General features: G+C 35.9%; 2 protein-coding genes across 8 annotated transcripts in view; one reads left to right on the forward strand and one right to left on the reverse strand.

Annotated features, from left to right (window-relative positions):
* LOC132121630 (cytohesin-1-like) overlaps positions 1–7,120 on the forward strand; it is a 60,288-nt gene extending 53,168 nt beyond the window's left edge. For 3 of the 4 annotated variants that reach the window (XM_059531229.1, XM_059531228.1, XM_059531230.1), the window contains exons 7-13: positions 864–976; positions 1,688–1,836; positions 2,256–2,368; positions 4,105–4,183; positions 4,298–4,369; positions 5,218–5,372; positions 6,333–7,120. In XM_059531229.1, the coding sequence (XP_059387212.1) occupies positions 864–976; positions 1,688–1,836; positions 2,256–2,368; positions 4,105–4,183; positions 4,298–4,369; positions 5,218–5,372; positions 6,333–6,411 (760 nt within the window). In that variant the 3' untranslated portion in view covers positions 6,412–7,120. The remainder of the gene's footprint in view (positions 1–863; positions 977–1,687; positions 1,837–2,255; positions 2,369–4,104; positions 4,184–4,297; positions 4,370–5,217; positions 5,373–6,332) is intronic. The other variant, XM_059531227.1, reaches the window with a different exon arrangement.
* A 299-nt stretch (positions 7,121–7,419) lies between these two features.
* Positions 7,420–26,716, reverse strand: LOC132121632 (CDP-diacylglycerol--glycerol-3-phosphate 3-phosphatidyltransferase, mitochondrial-like). Of its 4 annotated transcripts, none has more exons than XR_009426293.1 (11): positions 26,569–26,716; positions 24,400–24,601; positions 23,723–23,800; positions 23,089–23,185; positions 20,878–21,067; positions 20,442–20,620; positions 17,273–17,688; positions 15,864–15,939; positions 11,886–12,034; positions 11,138–11,315; positions 7,420–8,213 (listed from the first exon to the last, which is right to left on the reverse strand). XR_009426293.1 is itself a non-coding variant. In XM_059531234.1 (11 exons), exons 1-10 carry the CDS (start codon positions 26,682–26,684, stop codon positions 11,196–11,198), a joined length of 1,623 nt encoding a protein of 540 aa, XP_059387217.1. In that variant the 5' UTR covers positions 26,685–26,716; the 3' UTR covers positions 7,420–8,277; positions 11,151–11,195. The 4 variants fall into 4 exon arrangements, 3 of the variants coding, with proteins under 3 accessions (XP_059387217.1, XP_059387218.1, XP_059387219.1); XM_059531234.1 differs by having other exon boundaries at positions 7,420–8,277; positions 11,151–11,315; XM_059531235.1 differs by lacking the exon at positions 7,420–8,213 and adding an exon at positions 8,935–10,138 and having other exon boundaries at positions 11,151–11,315.
* Between the last annotated feature and the right edge of the window lie 233 nt (positions 26,717–26,949).

A 26,949-nucleotide genomic window follows, 5' to 3' on the forward strand; every position in this document is an offset into this window, starting at 1 on the left:
GGCAGGGTGAGTATAATTTTAGAGAAGAATTTAACTTTAAAAAGCTTAAAATAAGAACAACTTTAAAAAGATGCATTTCTATTTGTGGGGTGAGGTTGTGGAATGGTTTGGAGCAGGTGTTAAAACATTGTACAAATAATAAACAGTTTAAAAAGTTCCCTATTAAAAGGACATGTGGATTATATGTGGGCTGATTAGGGCTGCACAATCAATAGAATACAATTTTCGATTACAATTATGGATGCCACAATTACATAATCATTCAGAGTGGCTATTAATCGTTTTAGGTCCACTTATGTTGTTCTAGTGCTTGATGTTTTTTCTTTCTTTCTACCAGTTATCTTAAAGGGTTTTCTGTTGTTTTAATTTTAGTTTTAGTATAACATTATAATACCATGCATATTTTTAAAGAAGAAAGCAATCCAATGTATTGTTGACACATGAGGCTTAATTAAAACTATAGAAAAGCAAAAAGATGTTCTGTTAGTGTTTTCAGCTTATTTTCATATAAAAATGAAGTTGCTTTAAACAATGGTGGAAATATAATTAAATGTAAATTGTGATAATCATAATTAATAATCGCAAATACAATTTAAATGTTGTCATAATTGTGCGGCCTTAATGGTGATTGCATTGGGATGTGTGATTATAGGGAGATGGGTTGTTTGAGGTCAAATGTAGACATTTGGTTGGTGTTTAAATTACTGTTATCTTATAAGGAATATATAATATATAATGATCCAGATGTAACAGATTTACTGGAACTATTTTTTTTTTCGAAATAAAATAAATGGAATGCAATAGTCTCTTTATGTCATTATGATCTCATTAATACAGTTAATTTCTCCCCGTGCTCCATGCAGACAGTTTTTATGGAGTTTCCGGTTACCAGGTGAAGCTCAGAAGATTGATCGAATGATGGAGGCTTTTGCCCAGCGTTACTGTCAATGCAATCCCGGTGTCTTTCAGTCCACAGGTGTGTGTGTGTGTTTATAATAATCTTGCTCTGTAGTAGGTTGTAACAATATCAAATTGTATAAATATAATTTTTATTAAACTATCAAATTACAATATTGGCCTGTACCTTTCATGTTTTTCTTAATAAATAACTATTGTTTTTAAATTCTTGAATTATTTGCAAAGTCTTCACCGCATGATTTATTTTATTTGTTATTTTTATTTATTTTTACCAACGTGCAGAAAATGACACTGGCTATCTCAATCCAAAGCTGCTGTTTTCCCCTGAGACCCAGTCTTTCTGCAATTTCCTTACACCCACATCCACTCATACATGTTTTGGGCTCTCTTCATAAATTTCCCATGCTCTTGGCCTTGCTAATATGCTTGTAAAGAGTGCCTCTGATGTAGAGCACTTCCACGCTGCCCACATGTTGCTCTGCAAAGTGGCTACACATGGCCTTGCTGCATTTTATCAAGAGAAAATTCTAAATTGGACGTAAATATTCTCCTTGACTGCTAATAAGTTCCTAGCATCAATAGTTTCTTCAATCATTTCATGTAATGAATTGTGGCCTGCGAGAGGATTAGTAATGAAATGAATGGCTTAAGCACTATTTGGCCACAAAATTAGTGTTTAAACTCATGCTTCTGTTCATAAATGAATTCAGTGTATTTGGGCAAATTCCTACATACAAACTCTTGTAAATGCTAAAATGTCTTTTTGCAGATACATGTTATGTGCTTTCATTTGCAATCATCATGTTGAACACAAGTTTGCACAACCCTAATGTGAAGGACAAGCCATCTGCAGAGCGCTTCATAGGCATGAACAGAGGCATCAATGATGGAGGAGATCTGCCAGAAGACCTGCTCAGGGTCAGTGTCCCACACAGTCTTTTAGTTTTGTCATTTGTAATAATTTATTCAGTTTATACATTGTTATTATTATATATTAATTGTTTTGTTTTGTTTTTTTAACTTTTTTTTTAATCCTGTCTTTTAGGTTTATTATTTTTATTATTTTACTTATTTTTAGCTAAAGTGGTTTGATAATATATGTATGTGCTCCTTATTAATATAATTTTTTTTTTCTATAAAAATTTAGTTTTTATTCTTTTGTTTTATTTTCTGTTGGCTGATTATTGACAAATTTAAGGCATTTATTTTCACAATTTATTTTATTGGTTTTTATAAAGTTATGCTAGTAGCAATGAAGCTTTTCATACAATTGTAAGCTCTAAATACTAAAACTCGGTTTAATTTTGAAGTACAACTCAATTTAAACACTCCTGCAGAACCTTTACGAGAGCATTAAGAATGAGCCCTTCAAGATACCTGAAGACGACGGCAATGACCTCACACACACCTTCTTTAACCCTGACCGCGAGGGCTGGCTGCTCAAACTGGGTGAGTGAGAGGTTTTCTCTGTTTGGAAGATAAAGGACTGGGACTGGATGTGCATTTAACCAGCCCTACATATAAATATTGTAAGTAGATCTGTGAATTGAATGTCTTGCAGTGTGTGATGTAATAGCCAAGAAGCATGAGGCCAAAGGCTTTATAGTCCAAAGCTAATATAAACTATTTATTTATCAGCATGCTTCTCATATTTCAGCTCAGCCTGGATTTTACACCAGGCGGACACACATGATTATTTTATTGCAGCCTTTTGTTACAGTATTTGTTCAGATTTTCATAGTTAATTTCATTTTTTTCTTTCTTCCACAATTTTTTTTGTTTTGATGTCTTTCTTCAGGAGGTATGTAAAGCTACACTGGTTTCCTTTAGCTAGCCCATTAAGCTATGCTTCCAAGGTGCTTTGCGTTTTCATTTACTCCATTTGTCTTTTTATTTTTGTAATTTGACAGACATTTCATTGAATCAAAATGAAAGTGTCCGAGTCTGTTTGCCTTTTAACTGGTGTGTTGTCGCTGCGCTGTTGTGCCGTGCTCATGATGGGCTTTTGATTTTTGCTAAACTCTCGGCCTGCTTTTCTTCGTCTTTGAGATCAACCTGTCTGTTAAACATTACTGTCTGTTGGTCTCTACTGCACTCGTGTGGTCAGTTTAAGCACTGCCTACTCCACAGCCTTTACATGCAGTTGTGTGAATGCTACATGCCACATACACACAAGAAATAGACGTGTGAGTATACATTTGTGTGTAAAAATGTTCGGATATGACATGGATAGCACAGGAATTATAGGAGAGCACAGCTGATTTAATGGTACAATATTAATGCAGTTTGTAATGAGATGTAAGTGATGTAAGTAATATTTATTTATTCAAAAAATTTGTTCTGGCCTCATTTCTAGTGTTTTATTTTTAATTTATACCTGTACTTTGTAACCTTTTCTAATTATATTTCTATTAAATATTTCTATTATCTTAATTTATTTTATTTCATATGAATCATTGTAATTATATATATATATATTAGCATGCTGTGCTTTAGCTGCTAGAATTATTATTAATGTTATTATATTTTAGTAATAGCGGCTAAAAATTCTGTAATTTACATTTTGTATTTGTTTGATCCTCACTAAAATGTTATTGTTGATATTATTATCATTTATAACAGTAATGTATATAGATAGATAGATAGATATTTTTAGCAACAGAGGTTTGATGAGCATGCTGTGCTTTTTATTTATAAACATGTAAAAAAAAAAAAAACTTAAAAAAATTCACTTAATTTATATTCCATATTCATTTAATAACACCACAACAGAGTGCTGACCAGTTTTAGAAAGCAAAAATATTATTATTTACAGTTATTTACAGCATCATTTGTTAATTGAGATAACGGACTGACCGTGGGCCTTAAGAGGAGAGAGCATTGCTTTCATTCCTGCATTCTGACACATTCTTAATGTCGGCTCATTTCATAACACATTCTCTTACTAATTTGGTGACCAACACCTTAAACTTGTGCCTGGCTCAATGGGTTTGGGCTAACTGTGTTTTGTTTATGAAGCTTTGAGCCATTTGAGCTGTCCATCTGCTAAAGTGAGTCCCATACATGTGTCTGTCTGTCTGCTGCTGTGCCTCATGTCCCTGCTGCACACCACTATTATTCTCAACCAAATACTCATACAGACCTGGACGAGTGTATCCGTATTATACTCACATCTGTCTGATCCACAGGTGGACGGGTGAAGACGTGGAAGAGGAGATGGTTCATATTGACGGACAACTGTCTGTATTATTTTGAATACACCACTGTACGTGAATCTGCTTTACTGAAGTTAAATGATTGAATGTTCCAATACAAACAGAACTCATCCATTGTGTTTTACTGTGGTCACATGTGTTTCCTCTTCTGCATCTGTTTCCAGGATAAAGAGCCGAGAGGGATCATTCCTCTGGAAAATCTCAGTATTAGGGAAGTGGATGACTCCAAGAAGCCAGTAAGCGTTCTCTCACTTTTCCATCTTTTTGCCGTCACATTTAAGTTACTTTGTGGTAAATGAGTCATTATGGTTGAGTATTTGATTATATTTTTAGTTACTTAGTAGTAGTACGGTTTTATTATTTTATTGTTGTTTTAATTCAATGTTAATATTTTATTTCTTTTAGCAACAGTGGTTTGATTAGCAATCTGTTTTATTTTCATTTATATATTCTGTATAATTTTATATAATTAAACTGTGTTTGTTTAATTTTTTATAGACTTTTAGCAACAGTGGTTTGATTTAGTCGTGCATTTCTTTTTTCAATATTGTCATTTTCTATTTTATTTCATTACATATATAGTTTTATTTTATCTTTGTTGTAGTTCATTTTTATTCTCAATTTCAGGTTTTATTAGTATTATTACATCTATTCATTATTTAATAAATATATATATATATATATATATATATATATATATATATATATATATATATATATATATATATATATATTGCATGTTGTGCTTTTATTATTTTTCATTTTATTAATGTTTAATATATATTTTTTAATTATTTAATGTTTTAAATATTTGAGATTTATTATATTTTTAGTTTTATCCTTCCCTTTAGGTTTTTATTAGTTAATTAGTTAATAATTATTTCTTACACTATAATTTAATTATTATTATGTTATATTATAACATCATAATTAGATATTTTCATAATATGGGTGGCTAAAATCTCTCTCATACACTGCCCTCATTGTTCTCGTAACCTCAGTTTGATCCAGTAAAATATCCTTGTGATTAATGTAATAAAAGTTCAAGATCAAATCCTCTTCTAAAGTAGCTCTCTTTGCACAGAACTGCTTCGAACTCTTCATCCCAGACAACAAGGATCAGGTCATCAAAGCGTGTAAGACTGAAGCAGATGGACGGGTTGTGGAAGGAAACCACACGTTCTACCGCATCTCAGCACCAACAACAGAGGAGAAGGAGGAGTGGATCAAAAGCATCAAGTAAGTCTTCCTCTCATTTTGCCCTGACAGAATGTTTAATATGCATGAGGTTCATTTAGACACAGAATAGACTTAAACCCAGATTGGCAGCTAAAATTCATAGGGCCTGGAATTTTGTTCGGATCTTTAGAGGCATGTTTTTAACTTAACGAGTATGTATATATATATATATATATATATATATATATATATCTCCTATTTGTCACATACTTCAGATGAATCCATTGATTATTAATGAGTTAATATCAAACATTAAATGCTAATCCTGAATCAGATAATCCAGAAGATACAACAAAACTTAATGTAAATTAAGACTATTAAAATTTATATATATATATATATATATATATATATATATATATATATATATATATATATTTATATATATAATGTTTTAAGTTTTGTTGTATCTTCTGGATTAGCATTTAATGTTTGATATAAAGATATTATATTAATGAAGAGTTCAGATACAAAAGCCTCTTAAGTGCCATCTGAAATGTTCTTCTAAAATGAGCATTTCTCTCAGGCTCTCATGTGTTGGTTCAGTAATTTCACTGCAATGGCAATGCATAGGTTATTTTCTTTGCCATTATAGTGAAATAACTGAACGTAAATATGGAAAAGAGATAACATTTCAGATGGCACAGCATCTGAACTCTTCATAGATAGATCGGTAGATGCACTGCTGATTTTTCATCCTAGCAACCTTTTCAATTTCATAATATAATAATCACTTAAAATGATTTATACTTTTAAAACTATTTATTCATTAAAAAAAAAAGTTTAAATTTATTTTTAATTTCACATCAGTATAATATGATATTTATAAGATAAGTAATAAGAAAGTTTGTAAATGGTGGAACTCTTCTGGGTAGCTCGATATTGAGCAGGCTAGATATGAGTGTATTATTGAAGTAGGCAAAAAAAAAAAGTATTTTCTCTCTTTGTCATTGTCTCCAGGGCTGCCATAAGCAGAGACCCTTTCTATGAGATGCTTGGTGCCAGGAAGAAGAAAGCCTCATCTCTGAAGAGACAGTAGGGCTGCTGAAAGGATGCTTGGACCTGGACAAGGGGCGAATGATAAACGGAAATAATAATGCTGGACTGGAGCGAATTTTATCTCAGGAATGACCCTGAAGTTTTAAAGGATTTCATGCAGCTGACTGTCTGAGAAGTTGTCTGACATTTCTGTTGGTTTCATTCTCATGAATGAACATTGAGTTCATCTCAAATCAGCAGGTCTGACTGAATGTGGATCTCATTGAGCTTCTGTAAGCTTGCTGCAGACTTGACCGTTCCTCTCTGTGCTTTAAGTAGAAAATGCTAATTGTGCACCTATTTTTTACACTGCTATGAACTGGAAGTATCTGGGAGAGTTTTGGCCTGGTTTTGTTTGAGAGTATCTAGCTTTGTTTTTCTATTTGTTTCTGATCTGCTGTCATATTTATGTTTTTTTGTTGTTGTTGGCTCGACATTTTTCACATTTTGCCAAAGTTTGTCTTTCAGTCGCACTCCAGATACTGTCCTAAAAACTGAAGTTAAGTGATTTTCTGATTCTTGAAATGAATTCTAGTTTTTATTTTGATACTGTTTATTTAGCTTAAACAGTGTTTTATTTAAAATATCAGGACATTATTCACTGATCTCAGAGGTGACCTTGAAAGACTGTGAAATCCAAAAAACATTTCAGTACGTTTGGTTCACATTTATTGAACTATGTCAAAAATTAAACTACCGATTGGAGAGTTTATTTTTGTTATGTTTTGTATTCTACCAACCAACTTAAATGTACTGGGTAAAGTAACGCATACGAAAGCCCCAATTTTTTGCTTTATATGCAAACGTAATGGGGTGAAGAAAAGATTGAGTTTTTCATCATTCCCATGTAACCTTTTTCAATACTCTTTCCAAGTTCATTAAGAAGCATTATTTAAAGAGTATATCAACATTTACTGAAAACAACCAAAAAAAAAAGTTTTACAGTGGATGTGACAAAAAAATAAGTCACACATCTGTATTTCACATCAAATAACTCACTCAATGACTGTTAAAGCGGTCTTTTTATTTTTAAAAACAACTTACGGTTTTATGGCAATTTTGTAAGTTCTTGTGCGTTAAATGACATGGCTTTAAGGCCTCGTCTGATTTTGATCTCTGTCTGAAAGAGCTGGAAACGTGACCATTTAAAAGTCTCTTCTCTTCCAAACACTGTCATTCATGACATTTAAACCCAATTAAATACAAATCAAGAGAAAAGAAATAATCTGGTCTCAATATATTAATGAACTTTATAAATAAGCAAACATTCTTGCTCCATGCACACTGGCACCAAAATCAAAACATTCTTAGGAAAAGGGTAGTACTGCGGGTTTTACTTACAAAACCAACAGTTTGCAAAGCTGAAATTGATGTTCAACTAATACTGCATTACTCACTCACACTCAAATACAGCGGTGCTCGAATCCATCCCAGCTTTACTGTGTAAAGGTTTGCATCAGGATTTGAACACAAGTATAAATGGAAATGGTTTTTGTTGAACAGCATCTTATTAAAGAGACAAAACACAATAGAAATGTTAACAGAAAAAAAGTTTAACTAAAATATATACATATAAGTGCACTGCATATCAAACTGATGGCCAAACCTTCATATCTGCCAAAGATCTTAAAAATACATGTCTTTCACACTGGCAGCAAATCCTGTATACTGGTTTCACGTGTATTCTCTCCTAGCGATGAGGTTGGTAAGCAGCAGAATGAATGTTATTGAATATAACAGCACACGGTGGTTTCTAACATCGTCACTGGAGCTCGCTGGGACTTTCCTCTTTATCATTGCCATCTTCATCCAGGAAACCATCCATTTTTGCAAATGCCTCATGTACATCACACGCAGAGTCCCACATCTGCAGGAAAAAAAACAGGCAATCTTAATGTGATCTGGTTTAAATCTAATACTATGTATTATTTCTTATAAACGACACGGAACTCATTGAGCAAAATACACTACTGTTCAACAGTTTAGGTCGTAAGATTGTTTAAAAAGTTTTTGAAAAGTCACTTATGGTCCATTTATATGATAGAAAATACAGTAATAACAGTAACATTGAAAAATATAATGGTTGAAAAAAAAGATAAGAATTTATTCCTCTGATAGCAATTCAGACATTATTCCAGTCTTAAGTGTTTTTCTTCAGAAGTCATTCTAATAAACTGATTCATTGGTTTCTTATTATTAGCATTGAAAGCAGTTGTGCTGCTTAATATTTATGGAAACAATGATTTTTTTTTTTGAAGAACAAATTTCAAAAGAACAAAAATTATTTGAAATAGAAAACTTAAGTAACATTATAAATGCCTTGACTCTCACTTCTGACCAAATGAATGTGTCCTTGCTGAATAAAAGTATATCGCAAAAATGTATACATGTAAATCTTTATATTTTCAGAAAATTTCAATAAGTTACTCAGTTTAAGATATCATTCATGCCAGTAGCACAGGTACAAGGCAAGCTACTCAGCGAAGTTTTAAAACACCTTGAAAAAAAGAATATATATATATGGTTTTATCGTAATGCATTTTACAAATCACTAGAGGGCAGAGTAAGCACTAAGTAAAGGAAATTGTCAACAAACTTTCCTTGACTACAGACAACCCTGCTTGTAGGACTACAAGCAATAATTTGCTATTTTATGGCATTATTACATGAAGTCCTTAATATTTTGATAAATTTACAAATACAATACACTCTTTTAAGTAGTGACACCCCCACTGTTTTGCACTGCTTTTGAGATAATATACCCAGAATTCTGTAGAATGGATTTTAACATGACCAGGAATACTACAGTGGCCCCTCAAATCACACTTTAATGTGTCTACACCAAAGGACAATTAAAGTTTTGTCGCCTGCCGCTTTAAATGCTCAAACAGAATCAGATTCTGATTGGCGGTCAAAAAAAAAAAAAAAAGTTCTGAAAGTAATTCAAAACTACTTTTTTACCGTTATCATTATAGTTGTGGTGTGGACTTCCCTATTCTCATATAAATATACAAATTCTATAGTCATCATTACAGTTACTGTCTTTGGTTTAACGACCTTAAGACCAGTCAGATATAAGTCACTTAAAAAATGGCTGAGAAAAGCAGGCTAGTACTGAGAAAAACTCTAACACTGTTTATAAACAAGCCACTTGGGTTTGATATTTTATTGTCTAATTGAACAACGCTTAAAAAAAAAAAAATTCAAGTGTCCACTGTACATTATATATGAATTGCTGAAATCATCAAAATACTTTGTGAATGGCAGCTACTTCAACTCCACTACACTTTCGGCTGATTTTGTGTTAGGAAAAGAGGCTGAGACCTTTCAGCTTAGTTTGATTTTTTATATTTACGTACAAGCCACCTCATTTTGCTAATTCATATAGCTTAAACGAAAACCGAAATCCTGACATTTAGCAAGTAAGACAGAGGATGTTAGTAATCAGATGGAGGCAAGAGAGGAATGATCCAGCAGACAGAAAGAGCAGCTGTAACAGACTCGTGGAGGTCACTGCCAGTGCAGCTGAAGTCTGCGGAGCAGTCTGTGGCTGACAACACTGGAACGGTCAGATTCATGCTGTGGTCTGACCATGCCAGCTCTAGCTGGGCTGTGTGACGGGGATTTGGGTTGAAGGAACCACTGGAGTGACACTGTGAATTCTTCAGAACCCACTGTCTGGCAAGCTGGGCTTTTGTACATCCATCTTCAGGGAAAGTCTGACTTTACTGAGAGCAAGAGAGCCCAGTCATTCATTTGGAAGTGGAATAAAATGCTGAACGCTGTTTTTGTTTGCTTTAGGCTAGGAGCCTCAGTGCATTTAATGCGAATGGCTCATTTATGCTTCAACATAATAAAATGCACAGAATACCCGATGCAACCGACCCATCCCTGCTGGAAAATCAAGTTTAAGATGGCAACGGGCAACTAGTTACAGGAGGTTAAAGTCAACATGGATTGCCATTTGTCACCCATTTCATTTCAGTAATATGACAAAATTGACAATATGATTATATGATTTTATCCTCTGGGAAGTGATGGGATTAAAAGGCTTTATTTGTTAACTTAAGTTAACTACAGTCATCAATCACTAGTTAACATGAGCTAACAATGAACAATACTTTCTGTTAATTAAATTTTCTGTCATTTTCACCCATAGGTCCATTTATATTTTGAAGAAATGTTACAGGAGGAAATGTTTTTTTTTAACACGTGCACGTAAGACTTGTTCAAAATAAGATCTATGACATGCATTTAGAAGATAAATAAGTTAAAATGTTCATTTCATGTCAACTTTAACAAATGCGTCTATTGTAAGAGTTACCACTAAAACAGCCCTTTCAGCCTAAGTGACGTCCCTGGAAAAGGAAGAGGAAGTGCAAGTCATAACACTTGATGAAAGATTAGGATGAAAATGTTTTCTTTGGAATAAGAGCCCACAATGAATCATTCTCAATAAGACTAGGAACAAGTATTAAGACTGTAAATAAGGTTCATGTTGACTTTTAGGTGGTCAAGATGGCTGATCGACCAGCTAATAACAAGCCTGGTTCAGATAATAACCAGCTTGGCCTGGCTAATAACTGGCTTCTATATTCCAAAACGCTGCTATGATCTTAAGATGGATTTTCCAGGAGGAATTGCTCATGTCTGAAACTACCATGAACACTGTAATGTGCCTGATCTTCTGTATGCCTGACAAGTTTAAAACGTGCTTCAAAAGGTACGTCAGCAACCAACCTGTCATAGACGGTGAGATATGCGTCACCTCAGGCCTGTTGAACTTTAGAAGAAGTTCTTGATGAGTGGAGTAACCAGTTGCACCCACAGCTTTACGTGGCGGTCTGGCTGATTAAACGTGGAGTCTGACACCTGTGTGGAGCTCTGGTACAACATCTCCTGCTCCTGGACAAGACAGAAAACAAGATTTCACTTCAAATCTCGCCATCTCAACTGTTACGCTCTTCTCATAAAGAATACTAAAGAACTGATTCTTTTATTACCTGATAATAAGTGAAGATTACAGGAATCTTATATTTCACAGACTATAAAAACTGTTGACACTCAAAATTAATTAGGCTTTATTGTAGCCTCTGTTCCCAAAACACCCAGTTAAGATTAATGGCATATCCTTCATGTTTAATGCAGTTTGAGATCTGAAAGATAAACTGACTCCATTGCTTTCTAAGTTAAGAAAACCGGTATATAGCATTATGGACAATCACAGTATTCAAATCTGCTAATACTGAATTATTCCAGTGTTATAGCATGGTGCCCAACAAATAGAGCAGGGTGATAACATGCATTGGTCTACATTCAATATCTTGTTCAAACTGCATTAAAACTAATCACTTGATACAATGTGTTGAGCTTAGCTCGGTTTCCTGAACAAGCCCTTACAAAATGACCAGCCATTAATATAGTACTAACAGCTATTAAAGCACATCACAAGCATTTGTGAAGAGGAAGTCCAACCTGTTGCAGTTGCATCTGGAGTTCCTCGTTCTCTGTTACTATAGCAATCTGAGCCTCCAGATCTCTGTGCACGGAGCGATAGCCGAAATTTGGGGAGCCAATGAGAGTGAGGCAGGGGAGGTCTCTCCCTTCCACATAGTACCACAAGCCTGTGAAAAAGTGGAAAAAATAACCTGAAATCCCATTCTTCAGACCAGGAACGATGACAAGTGCTCTATACAATGCTTCACATTACTGGAAAGTTGTTTACTTTGACTCTAAAAATAATCTGGATGGCTTCACATTCACAAATACGCAGATGCCTCAAAGCGGCTGATAGTGTCAGTATCTGTTTCCTGTTCACACGACTTTAGAAGATGTGGAGTCTGTACAACAGAAAACATATTTCCTTTTCACAATCAACAATGCACAACTACACGCTAGAGGAAGAAAATAAAAACAAAGTGTCAATCAAATTATGTACACAAACCAAACATATGTTCTATTAATAGGTAGCAGGAATTACTTGTCACTTCAAAACCTTGCCAAACATAACCACCCTGACCTGAGGTATTCTTCTTGACGAAAGCTGAATATCAGGTAACACAACTGCCAGGAATACCCTCAAATTAATCCCAAGCACTTCCTTATGCACACAAATCTAGCAATTAGCCCTAATACACTATTATAAATGCCTTTATGCTTAATTAGATTCAACTTAATTCTATTTCTAAACAACACAAGCAAACAATTAAATCATCTTTTTTTTCATTGTCACATTGTGACATTGGGCAATTCTATTATAGACCACTTTGTTAATCATACATTAGCATTCAATGGTTTAGGGTGAATATGTTTTTTAATACTTCAATTAGGGCTGGATGACATGGCCAAAAAAATAAATAAAAATCACCTCTCAGTATATTTATTTATTTTTTGGTTTAATTGCAATATACGGTATATATATCAGTATTTTCTACACTTTCTATTTGGATTTAATAATTATTATTTTAAAGTAGAAGTTAAATTGGCTAAAAATGAAAATAAAATAATATAAAAATACATTTTAAAATTCTTCATATGGGACATTTATTGTCCGTCTACAAAATGTTTTTTTTTGTAAGAATTATTAAAGAAATACAAAATAGGACAAATTTTTATTTTCAATTATAATACTTAATAATATATAATAAGACAAAGTTATTTTAAATTATAATATTTAATAATATATAATTATTATAAAATAAAATATTTAATAAAATTACTGTTTTTAATTAAAATTAAATGCAGCCTTGGTGAGCAGCCAGTAAAAGACATTCTAAAATAATTATTTTGAAAGGGAGTGCTATCGGTCCGATCTAGTTTTGTTTTGCAAAAATGTACTTGGAATGGACATTCTTCAGCCTCCTGACCTTTGACATTTGTGGAAGCATTGTTTTTTTTTCAATATTATGTTACCATTTCCATTGCTCTTTCACTTTAAGGATGCTAAAATGGGTTTTTACTTAAAGAGTAACTAAACCCTAAACCAACTTTTTTTAGTTAATGATCTGTAAGAATGGGGCTTTATTAGTGCTGTTCATTGATTCGAGTAACTTTTTTGCCATTTGAGTATAAAGTGTTTTAATTCTACAATATATGGTGTAAAAACGTCTGAGTGCTGCCCTCTTCAGGTTGAACGGTGGCTACTGCAGTTGATTTTTCCTATTGGATGTTGCGGTGGCAAGTAACGTAAGCGGTGGCAGGTGACGTAAGCAGTCTCCAGCTCACCACGCCCCTTGGTACGAGCTACCATGCCCTCGTCAGTATAAAACCATCTTGTTCCGTGAAAAACACTGTAGTGAGTCAGGAGTTGGAATTGCGAGTATTGAAAACGATCAGGATAGACTATTATCGCATCTATTTAGCATATCAATTATAAAGTTATTTATATCTTCAAGTTAGCGTAGATTTATCTGTATTTAGTACAGTGGTCAGGATGGTACGGAGGTGTGTTGCTGGTTGTGACATCACTGCTGGACTGCATAGTTTTACAGCAGACTTTAAAATTAGGCGCCAGTGGTTGCATGCATTTGGCCTGGAAGACCGTGAGTTCCCGCCTAGAGCTGGAGTGTACAGACTGCATTTTACACGGGGTTGCTTCTCCAACGCAATGGAGGTGGAAATGGGCTTCTCCACACAGCTCGCGCTGAAAAGCGACGCGGTGCGGGAGGTAAGACCGCAGTTTGACCCAGCGGCTCGATTTGATATGAACAGACACCTCGACATCCTCCACTTCAGGTGAAGGTGGGGGAGAAAAGTCCTCTACTTCAAATGATCGCTCTGTTGCAAAGCTACTTGCGTCATTACAGTCACTCTCCATTTTAGCGTCTCTGACAGCAGCTGTCAATCAATCCGTCACTGCGGGTCTCAGGTTCACGCCGCACTCGCTCAGCCCCGCCCTCGGTTAGTCCCCTCTATCTCCGCTGTGATCTGCCCACTTTTCAGCATTTTTCAAATATTGTTAGTGGGTGGAGTCAGGCTCTGACCAGGTGTTTAGTTACCCTTTAAGCAATAGCATCAAGCATAATTTTTACTCTAGCAATAGCAAGCTAGCTTTGAAAGCATAAGATCCCACCCTCCCTGCAAATCACTCTCCAAAGCCATGTCTCCTCCAAATTACTTGAACGTGCGCACAGGCAGACCAGAGGCTAACCAGCAACACGACGAGAGTCGGCATTGGTGGAGGCTCAGCTGCAACACTGTCAGATTACCTCATGTCTCAATCAACATTGAGAAAACATTACAGTACAATGGACATAATATTACAATAATAACGCCTTCCATTCTCGCTTGGTCTGTAGTGGCATAATGGAATGCGCTGATGATGCATTATGTCGGAGCAAACAGGGGGCATGGAATTACATACATACGTTGCAAATACATACGTTGACAGGCAGGTATGATAGCCCTTGAACTGAGGGATATGACTGGACGAAAATGTTATGCTCCTATGCTTTTCACAGATTTTAGAAATACATATAAAAACAGTTAGACCACTTGACTTAGTGATAGCCATCGGTATACAAAAAGACTTTCAACCAGCATAACATACACATATACATATATATATATATATATATATATACACACACACACACACACACACACATATATATATATACACACAGTACATACTGTATACATATGAAGTTGAGACATTTGGACATTCATCTCAACGGACTCCACTGGAAGTAAACAACCTACTTGCTGCCAATTTTGAATGGCTGCCAATGGAAAAAACACACTTTCTGGTGAGAGAAAGTTATAGTTACAGCATGACACTTAGTGAAAAAGGCTTAATCGAGTCCACCTCACTGTCTCTTTCCTAAGGTGGTGCGTGGACCTTGTGTAGGTTGAAGGCCAGCATCAGAACGTCAGCTAATGTTCATTGATTCTCGTTCTAGCTCAGCTGCGGGGACCTCTGCACCCTGTCTGTTCCCACTTCAGCTCCACTGTTTACAAGAAATGACGGCATGACAAGGCTTTATCTAATAAGCCAGACTTCTCAACAGAAGCCTGAAATTGAATTCCACTGACGAGGCTTAGGTTTGTCAAGCTTCTATTTTTCTCCAGACGTCACTATTTTATTCTGTCCCTTCAGGTTGGGGGCTTTTAAAGTGTATGGGGATACTCAGTTAATGCCATATGAACAACCAAATCAAATTTATTATGAATTCATGCATTTTTAAACCAAACTAAACATTCAACAACAGCCAGAAAACGTAGCCAAAGCATACCCCTGGTTTACAGAGAAAACATCACATGTGTCTGGCAGCCTCTGTGTCCTGAAGCTGTCCAGGAAGAGCTCTGAGGCTATTCAATCAGAGGTGCTGGGAAACCTGCTCCACGCATTAAATTATGAGCTTTCCTGTTACACCCAATTTTTGGGAACTGGGCTGATCCACTTCAGGGCTTAAAAAAACAACAACAACAACAGTGCAGATGAAAAACACCTACCTTTAGCATGAAATGTCCAGTTGGGGCGATGGTATTCATGCAAGTGGACACGACTCTGCTGACCCAGCTGACACACCTGAAACGGACAGGATGCTGAGCGTTTAAGAAAAACTAACAATACAACGATGAACATTTAAAAAACCATCAAGGTTAAAAGACAGCACAAAAGCAACACTCAAACCCATTGCATTTGTAGATGCAGCACCATCTGCAGAACAAGCAACAAAAAGACAAGACTAAAACATAGTTTAAAGTAAAATTTCTCTATAGATTCTTCAACAAAAAAAGGAGAATAAATATGGCCCTCCAAAAGTTTTCAGGCTTGGGGATTGAGATGTCAAGTGTTGAAATCCTCCTCTCAGAGCTTTTCTCTTAAAATGACATTTTCTGCCATGTTTTTTACTTTAACTTCACAACATGGCAACCATTCACAAACACTCTCTCTTAAATTATGGAAAAGTTCTGATGAGCTGAAAACATCAACAAACATGCAAGTTGGAGTTTAGCCATCTCCTATGAGATGTTCTGCTCAAATGAAAGAGTAATACAGCCAATCTGTTTTTCTTTAGATGCTCATTTGCGCAGTTTACTGCGACTGAATTTTTCATCAAACCTTGACAAACTCTATTAAATCCAAACATGGATCGTTTTTTTGATTGAGAATGCTGAATAAATGCACTTACACAACCTCTGTGCCACATTACAAAGTATTTTTGTTGTTGCTGTTTTAATAAAAATACATGAATATAATTTGTAGTTAATATTGAGAATGGCACCATTTTCTGGGTTTTTTTTTTTTTTTTTTACATTACACGGCATGACTAAATGTGTCAAAAAAATTAAACTAAATCTAGACTAAGACTTCAAGTCAAACAAACCTTCACTAAACTAAAAACAGGGCAGACTATTTCACTATATTATTGTTTTTACTGTATTTTTGATCAAATAAATGCAGCTTTCAAAAACATTATAAACTTTTAAAGTCTACTGTATATCACAATAAATGCAGTTATCTGAATTTAATAATCCAGAATTAAATACTTTTTTGGACGCAAATAAATGAGAAATTTGGCATGGGTACAAGAACAACTTAATAATAACAAAATATGTAAAACGTTAATACAAATATTTTTGGAAGCCAATATACTATATGCAACAGTAAGTTCACAAATCAGAGGAATTATATTATTATAGGCTAATGCACCAATTTGTAATGGTGCCTGGCAACCGTAAAAAAACCTAGTTACATTTTGTCCACACTAGATGTGGGCGGCATGACCTGAAAAAACTAAATAGCTCCTTTTATAAAAAACAAAGCTATACACTGAAGTGTTCATCTGTCAGTACAGGTATTTTACACATCATGCTGCCCAGCCCTGTGCAAAACTGAAAAAAAAAACAAAGCACACCTTATTGTAAAACTGTCGGGCGAGGTGAACGTAAGCCTCAGGAATTGCTCCTGCTACACCTTTGGCTCCAAAAAAGCCATTAACCTCTGGGGAAGCCAGGAGGATACGGTAGTCTGCTGCTGCACCCAGCACCAGCTGCATGTAGGTGCGTGTCAGGTTGAAGTAACCCGATGTCAGGAAGACGACTGAGTCTCCACCTGCCTCTATGAGCAGTCGTTGGGTTACTTGTTCATCCAGGTGAATGCCCAGAGGCTTCATTTGGACGAGTGGAAAGATCCAAGTGTCATTTGGCTCCGTTCTGTCCGAGTCTAGGACGTCTGAACATTCTGCCTCCTGCATGCTCTGCTGGACACGGGCCGTGTTCACCACCTCCATGATCCGTCTCTGTGCCGATGCAGAAAACTCTGCTCTGTTACCTGTTAGACCACAAGACAGACCACATCTGAGAACACTCAAATACTGGATACATCTGGGCTGAGTTCCAATTAACATAGTCAGCTGCCATCATAGGCAGCATTTTAAGCACAGCTGTTCCAAAAACTACGTTTTGCCACATGACTAGAGTCTTTTACAGAAAAGATAATCCCATAATGCACAGTGGTGAAAAAAAAGGAAAACGTACAAAATGGCATGTTAAATGATGATTATAACCATATTTCCTTCACTGCTGACAAATACTGATAAATCGATTGATAAAGTTACATTTACTATTTTATCTGACATTTGTGTGTATTGCAGTACATTTTTGCTAGTTAAAACGTTTGGGGAGATTTTAATGTATTTGGAAAAAAGTCTCCAATGTTCACCAAGACTGCATTTATTTGATCCAAAATTCAGTAAAAACAGTAATAGTGTGAAACATTAGTATAATTAAAAAATATATATATTTCAAAAGATTAAAAAATGTTGTTCATTCCTGTGGTGGCAGAGCTGAATGTTCAGCATCATCACTCCAGTCCTCAGTATAACTTTTTATTATTATCATTAACAATTATCAATGATAACTGTGAGACATTTTTTCAGGATTTTTTGGTTTGATGAGCAAAATGTTCAAAAGAACAGCCTTTGTTTGAAATATACATTTTTGTGACTACAAATGTTTTTACTGTCACTTCTTACTTCATGCGTATTAATTTTTTCCTTAAAAAAAAAACACTGACCCCAAAACTTTTGAACAACAGTGTAAATACTACCGTATTAGCTTATAAAAAAACTATTGTAAAACTTAAAATAAGTAACTTAAGAAGTTCTAGTTCAGTTAGCACAGCAGCATAACTCGTTAGGTTTTGAAAAGGTGCTTTGAAACGTGTCAGTCAAGTTAAAATACCTGACAGTAATGATAAACAGAATGATTCTAAGAAACTGATCTTAACAGGGTGCTTACGTTCACACTTATTTGAACGGGTATGCAAGCTAAACGACCATTCCATTCTATCAGGTATTTGCTCATGTGAGATCCTGCAAATGCATGATCAAAACCTCAGAGACACGGGTCAATAACTGCTGACCGTCTGGAAAGGCGCTCTGTCAAACCCTGGCGCCTCTGCTAGACATAATGTGCCACGGTGAGTCATAGCAAGAGAGATAATCTGTAAATAATGAATTAGCTTCAGGGCAGAACACTGCATGTTGGTAATGTATGGCAGAAGCCTGCTGCTCCATGGTGTCTGTGCTTATTTGGTTAAGACGGAAAATGTGCAGTAAGGCCGCACAGAATATTCTGTTTGTTAAATGCAGAGAACAAGAAAAAGTGAAAGCCTCCCCAAATATGTGTGGCCGGCGGAGAACAAATAAACGGCCCTTTGAAGCAGGATAGGGGCTTTCCCCACAGACGCAAAGCCAGCCACCCGAAGCCTCAGAGGTCCAAACACATCCAGTTAACAGGGCCACGAAGTTCACTGGCTCTTACCGACAGACAGTGGGATTCAATTACTGGAGAATACAGGGGCAGGTCCGGACTGCCGACTCAGCGGATAAAGCTGCTCAATGGACCAGCGCTCTAGTAACTCTTACTGGAAGGTGATGCTTTTGCTTTGCACATATACTGTTGCTGATAAGTTGCATAAAGAAATCTCACCCTGATTCGAGTGCATGTGCTTTTCATTCTGATATTTTCCTCCTTTTACCGTCATACATCACTATTCTCGCTGTTGGCTATCAGTCCATCATTTCCCGTTGACTTCATTGTCTTGACGGAATGTATAGAGGTCCAAATAGCTCCTTCCCGAACCCATCATCCTCCTGCATCTCTCCTTTCCTACCCTCCCAGCACAGATCACTTACCACCAGCAAGGTGACATCATTGCACTATTTCTGGGATCTGTGACAAACTGTGGCCCCGATCCACCACGATTATGTCATTGAACGATGCTGGGTTACGGATATGGACCAAAGCTGAATGAGCATCATCACTCATTCACTCGTTTCAGGTTCATCGCTGAGCCTGGGGAACGTAAGACACACCGAGTTACGGCTGAAGCTCAGCCTCACAGAGACCTGAGGCTAGCAAGCAGGCTCAGAGCTTCCTGTTACTCAATCTGTTATCACGATGCTGGTATTACAAGGAAATGAGTGACTTACCATCATTACCTCGGATTCATGTATGTCAGAGTGGGCGGAAACCACAAGTGTCACTCGTTTCTTTTATCGGGACTACTTTCGTTGCCAAAAAAATGCTGAAGTTGTTTGATCACTTGCACTTAGACCGTTTAGCTGCACCTAAACAATGATGCTCTTAATAAATAGATATTCAATCCATCCAAATCCAGTTAGCAAGGCCACAACCTTTTGTTGTTGTTGTTGTAATACATACAGAATATTCAAAGTGAAAAGATGACTAAAAATGTATATCTTCCAAAAATTTTAGTTTCCTGTTTGTCTAATTTAAATATGAATAGGAATTAAGGAATATTCATATGAGATATATATTTCTCAAGTTATGGTAGCTTTCTCAGATTATGATAGTTAGCTGCATCCTCTGCAGTTTTGTGAATGTGTTTGGGCATTTACCTTACATAATATGATTTTTTTTTTTGATGTTGAAATAATGTAGGCAGCATTTGGAAATGGAACGTTATGAGGAAATCCCCCGTCATTGTCTTATATGACATTATAGATTTAAGGAAGTAGCTTCTGTTTAAACAGGCCCCTCTCTTTTAAAACCACTTGCCTTTGTAGGGATGCACCTTTCCCTCCTTCATATTCACACTGTTGTCAGGTTGGAGCTGCAGTGACACGTCGCCCACGGCTCCCACCAGTTCAGCAAAGAAATCAGCCACTTCCTCGCAGTCCTCCAGAAGTACATAACGATCCTGACGATTGGTGAAGTAGGAGTCGCTCAGATTGGCCCTGTGTGAGATGATATCATATCACACTCGAGTGGGCGAACAAATATTCAACTCCTCCGCTGATCAGAGGCTGTTTGCATGAGCTCCATAAGCTCTAAAAACAAACCTAGAACCATGAAAAGCAATAGCTATGGGAATATTTTGTCTGATAGAAATGTTGGTATTCACATCGAAAGCATATTTTAGTTACCCAGCCATAACATATGTGTATGAACATGTCACATCCACTTTTGCTGTGACATATGCAGGTGTACACACCCACTAATAATGAGACTGTTGTCGAAAAGGTATGCCTTGATGTGCTGCACTCCGATGGTTTCATTGAAGCGTTCGGGAACCAGAAGACGCAGCAGCCCCCGCAGGTCAGGTGTGTGGTACAGGGACACTCTCATTTGCTCAGGAAAACGCTGGAGCAGCGACAGTAACATTGTGCGCGAATTGTGCTTACCTTCAAATGAAAAATAACAAACAAGGAAATGAGAAGCATGCAAAGAATCAGTGCATACATTGAAATAAGCATTAGATACACCAATGGGACATTCACACTAAGTTATTATGTAATATAAAGTCTCTTTAGTTTTGCACTTTCCGTATTGAAGGAAAGCTGTAAAACAATTGTAAAACAAATTAAATTTATAGTCAGTTCCAAGTCCTTCTCTTGTAAATGCCAAGTTCTGTCATGAAACCCTAGATGGCACATGTTTATGGGTCATTTACACAAACTGATGACATTCACAGCATTAAAGTACTTGGCACACGCTGATTGGTTCATCTTCCGAGAGTTGTCATGATAGAACTATGGCAAGATATAGCTTTGATACCAAAGTAAGCAGACATAAAAAATACTCTTCACCTTTTTAATATATATATATATATATGTAGATGTTTTTTTAAGAAATTAATACATTTATTCAGAAAGGGTGCATGAAAATGATGAAAAAAGATGGTAAAGATATTATAAATATTTCAAATGATTATCAAAAGAATCCTCAAAATAAACACCGAATCAAAACAAAACCTAAAACAATCATGGATTCCTCAATAATATTAAGCCGCACAGCTGTTTTTAACGTTGATGGTAATAATAAGAAATGCTTCATGAGCAGCAAATAAGCATATTAGGATGATTTCTGAAGGATCACGTGACACTCAAGAGTAATGGCTGTTGAACATTTAGCTTTGCCGTTACAAGAACAAATTACATTTTAAATTATAATAAAAATATATATTTTAAATGATAATAGTATTTCACAATATTATTGTTTCCATTGCATTTTTACAGCATAAAAGGCTAAAAAATAATAATAATAATAAAAACATACTGACCTCAAATATGTGTTTATGTTATGACCATTTTTTTTAAAGATCAGCTATTGTAATGGATGTCAATGGAGAAAGATGCTTTGAGAATGGGACACTGCTAACTAACCAAACCCTGACCCCTCGGTGCACTCATATCGTAGGCATCACATCACATCACTGCTCATTTGCATAGAAAACAATATTGTACGCATAGCCAACAGTTGTTCACACTAGAAATTGCCAACACATTAAAAACAAAACAAAAAACTCTCTTTTTGAACACCCTCTCATAATCCTCTCACAATGGGAGTCGTATTCAGAAGATCAAGCAGAATCTGAACCACTAAAATTAAGCTCTATGCTGCAATAAGATGCTTCAGTTACCATGAATATTAGATTATGAATTCTTACGACATCATTGGGTGAGTTGTACAGCACAATAAAAGCAGTCAATCTAATGACTAACAGTTCCTGTAAAGTAGTTTGCTAGATAAAAGATAAGGGGGCGGATGGTTTGAGGAGTTCTAAACTCTAGCCTACAATTACTAAAACTGGATATCATCCAAAATTACACCCAGGCAGTTATATCAGAATAAATATAGATATGGCGTACGCCATGAAACTACGTTAGTCAGTGTTGACAAAGGGAAACGACCGCTGGCAGGGGCTTTCCTGTAGGCATTATTTCCTTCTGATGGTTTCACAGAAAAGTGATCGATCAGATCAGAATGTAGTTCAAAAAGAAGCAAAAGAACAATACAGAGGGAGGTTAATGAATAAGTGAGAATGCAAGGCTTTGTTCACACAGTACACAATCTGATCTGGTTTTGAAATCTGATCTTTGGGACTGATTTCAATTCATGAAATCAGATCCACATGTTCGGTGTAGTCAATATCTGAAACATATAGTAACGACTTTATAACTCATGAGATGCATCAGGTAGATCACACCATTTCACACAATCATGCATATGGTTTGCCTGTAATCGCTCACCCTTTCCCCATTCATTCCATTGTGACTATAAATGAGTGATTGAGTGAAAACCACTAAACGATGCGATTAAGATGGTTTTGGATCACAATCCTATGTTTTCCCGTTCAGACTACAACAACTCCAAGGATTTGGGTTGGATACGTTTGAAATGAGTAAAAGACAGAGAAACAGACCTCTTGAGCCTCTGGTATAATCCAGCAAAAAAGACACTTTGAGATCAGGTACACGATCTTCCTGTGAGCGCTCTAATGCCTCTTCCATGCAATCAACCTTCAGAAGAAATCAGAAAGTCACTGAAAGCAGCTTCTTATTATCCACATTAGACTGACAAGTTTTCATCCTTAAACTAGGGTTAACCTGGGTTCTGTACTATTTTTAATTTTTATTCTACTTCTGCTGCAGGAACTTTATGGCTTGTCTGGCTGGTTTTGCATGTTGATGTGAACAAGGAAATGCAGTTTAGTGCACACGGAAATGGTGATTAAATTCAAATTTTAGATTGAGATTAAGCAAACACCACCAGATCAAATTCTGTTGATAAAATTAAATTCAGCTGGGGTCATTTTTCAGAATACGTTTGTGGATTTGACTTTGGTTGTGACATGATCTACTGTTTATTCCTGATAGTATTAATATTACAGCAGTAAAAATAGAAAATGACCTATGCTAAACTTCCCTGAGCAACTTCCTCTTATGTAAAATTCTTAATCAGGCCACAGTTAACTGCACAAAAACAGCCTTTTCCTTCTTAGGATAAGTTTTATTTACTGGTCAGTGACAGGAAATGTGTGCAGAAATGTTACATACGAGGTCTTGCTCTAGTGGTCCTGTGCCCAAATACAGTGAGGCCATTACCACACGACTCTTGGCTGTCTTGATACGAGCCTGGGAAAACAGAAAGAACAACAAACTGAATGAGAAACAATGAGTAAAGCTTTTATAACAAGATATATTATGGCAAAAAGTAATAAAAAGAGATTTAAGATTTTTTTTTAATCTTAAACTTTATTAATTTTTTGAGTCATATCTAAATTCAAAGCTATTTTCATGGAAAGATCAAAGCTAGTTTATAAAAAAAAAAAAAAAAATCGCAAATGTTTATTTTATTTTATTTTTTTTACAATATTACAAATTAAACCTATTAAGTATCTAATTGGATAAAAATTCTAGAAAAAAAAATCATAAAAATAATACCAAGACATAAATTATGATGTTTATAATAGTAGTTTGGTTTTACTAAATAAAAAATCACCTTCTCGGAAATATCAGCCAACATAATATATTTTACAATGACATGATATAAATTTGACTATAAATAGAAAGGTACTAAATGGAGTGAGATAATATCTGTTGGTAATAAGATATCAGAGATTTCATTTTTACAACCTTATAGTCATATTTACTGGCAATACAGCTCTCTGAAGTTGCAATTACTTGGCTTACACCCAGTAAATACACACAAGCGCACACACACTCAAGCATACCTTCATAGTCTGATAAAACTCATCAGGTGAGTGGAGGATGCGTATGCGGCCCCCAGGGACCCTGAAAGCAGGTACATAATTAGCAATCCACTGGAACCGAGAGTGGAGGCCCTCGGCACCAGTGAAGCCTGGAGGTCTGGAGGAGGCCAGGGGGGCTGAGTCCGCCTCTGCCAGGAGAGGGGCCAAGAGCAGCACAGTGGACCTACAGGATGACAGGAAGTAAGAGAGAAATGAGGGGCAGAGAAACCTTTAATCAGAATCCGAGCCTGGCAAACCTCTTCCACTGCACACAATGCACTGCAGTGCTTCCATTTACAGTATTAGTAAATACTGTCAAATCTGGTGGCTGAACAGATACTCAACTGATGCTTGGTTTTTATTTCCTGCTGGCTTTCAAACAATATAATACACAATGTACACTATTGTGTATTGTTGTCAGTTAGATTTTTAATATCTCTGAAAGAAGTCTCGTGCTCACCAAAGCTTCATTTATTTGATTAAAAATACCGTAAAATCAGTAATATTGTGAAATATTGTTACAATTTAAAATGACTGTCATCTTTGAATACATTTTAAAAGGTAATTTATTCAACATGTATTCATTTATATTTTCAGTTTATTGAAAAGGACAGTTTTTTATCTTATAACTGTCTTTATCACTTTTCTGAATTTACTACTTTAAAAAAAAATTTAAATAACTGTATTACAGCTATATTTACTAATTAAAAACTAAATACTTCATTTTTTGTACTTTTTGCTTTGTTCTTTGGAAAATCATCAACAATCATTTACATCTTGGTTTGTCGCCTCTTTCAAAACAGCGCATGAAACTGTAATAATAACTAAAAGTAATACTATTCAACTTTTTAATAGCACATGCAATTATTCCTAAAACAAATGCTGGAGAGATGATTGACTGTGCAACACAGACCTGTACATTTGATAGTTGTTTTGATTCTAAAAAACAATAATTCAACCAACAACTCTCTTTTCTCAAAACTTGATTCCCAACTACTCAGAGCAGGGTACTACGTCCAGCCCCAAATGCAACATGGTTCAGAAGACAAAGGCAGTAATATGGTCTGCATGACACAGCATGAAGTCTCAAACTTCAACCCTTCACTCAGATCGACTGCCAAACACCAAGGTCACACCGAGTTCTCTACAACCCAGACGGTGCTTTTCCTCACAGAACCCGGAGTCTCACCGCACACTCCAGCAGATCTCACATAACTCCTGAGAAAACAAAATAAAAAGAGGCGCCTCAGACAGCGCCATGACCTTGGAGAGACCGAGCTTAAAACAATCTGAAGGTCAATCAGGGGTGAGTTTACGAATCTATACAAGTTAGCTATCTGCGTCTTTCTGATGCATCAGCTCCGCCTTAAAAACTAGATCCACATTTCAAAGCCTATTACAGATGTCTCTAAACAAGTGAAGAAAATTAAGGAACAGGCCTTTACTTATATCCCACTGAAAACTGATTTGATTAAAGCCACTTTTTCAGAAGAATGCAAGCAGTGAATGTCTGCTTTGTAACAGCAGTTTCACAAGAATATACTAAAAGGCCAAGTTGGGCTTCATTTTCCATGTACCGGTAAATAAATAAATAAAAGCAGCATCTGCTGGTTAACATGAACAAATGTCCATGAATTTGGTGTACAGCTGAGCTATCAGATCAGACATGCCTGAATCAGATAACATCGTTTTAATAAAAGCAAGTGATTCTGCCGACAGAACATATCTGATATTCTGCCTGCAGATAACTCAAAACAAAGGTTATGCCTTCATCATTATTATAATTTAATCATTCTCATCCTGTTCCAAAACATGTATTACTTAAATTGTGTGTGTTGACCACAAACGAATATGTCAATGAGTCACCTTTCGTAGCATTTTAGAGTGAACATTATATTTAAGAAAGAGAACATAATGTTTACATAATGTAAATAAGCTCACGAACATTAGTAGAGAAAAAGCAGCAGCCATCTTTAGTGGTCTAATGTTTACGGCTCATATTCTCAAGCTTATTTTAACAACTGTAACTTCACACATGAATCTATGAACTCTCCTTTACACAACCACAAGCTAACATTAGCCAAACACGCTTGACTTTAATATTATTCTATCGACTGTAATTATGTAATGCAAACGACTGCTATCATTTACCCTCTCCTCCGCTCATGTGTCCTGAAAAAGCGATCTGTCACCCTCGTAAAAACCCAAGAGAAAGCAGGAGTATACGCAGAGAACAGAATTCTTTTCCAAGTCATGGGCGCCGCCATGTTTTCACTGCACTTTGAGTGTCAAAGCTTTATTTAAACACACACGCTGCTGGCGGCGCGTGACGCTTGCACTGGCGTAAACATCTTGACTGAGAGAGGGCCCCATACTGCAGCGCTGACCAGGTATAATTGTGCCTTTGCTGGTTTCTCATCTTTCTATACGTTTTTATCAATGCTTAACAATGCCACATTATTTATCGTGAACTGCACCTTCCCTATTTACATTTGAACTGACCTCTCCAATTTGAAGATATTTATAAAAACC

Source organism: Carassius carassius, chromosome 39, assembly GCF_963082965.1.
Source record: "Carassius carassius chromosome 39, fCarCar2.1, whole genome shotgun sequence".
NCBI lineage: Eukaryota > Metazoa > Chordata > Actinopteri > Cypriniformes > Cyprinidae > Carassius > Carassius carassius.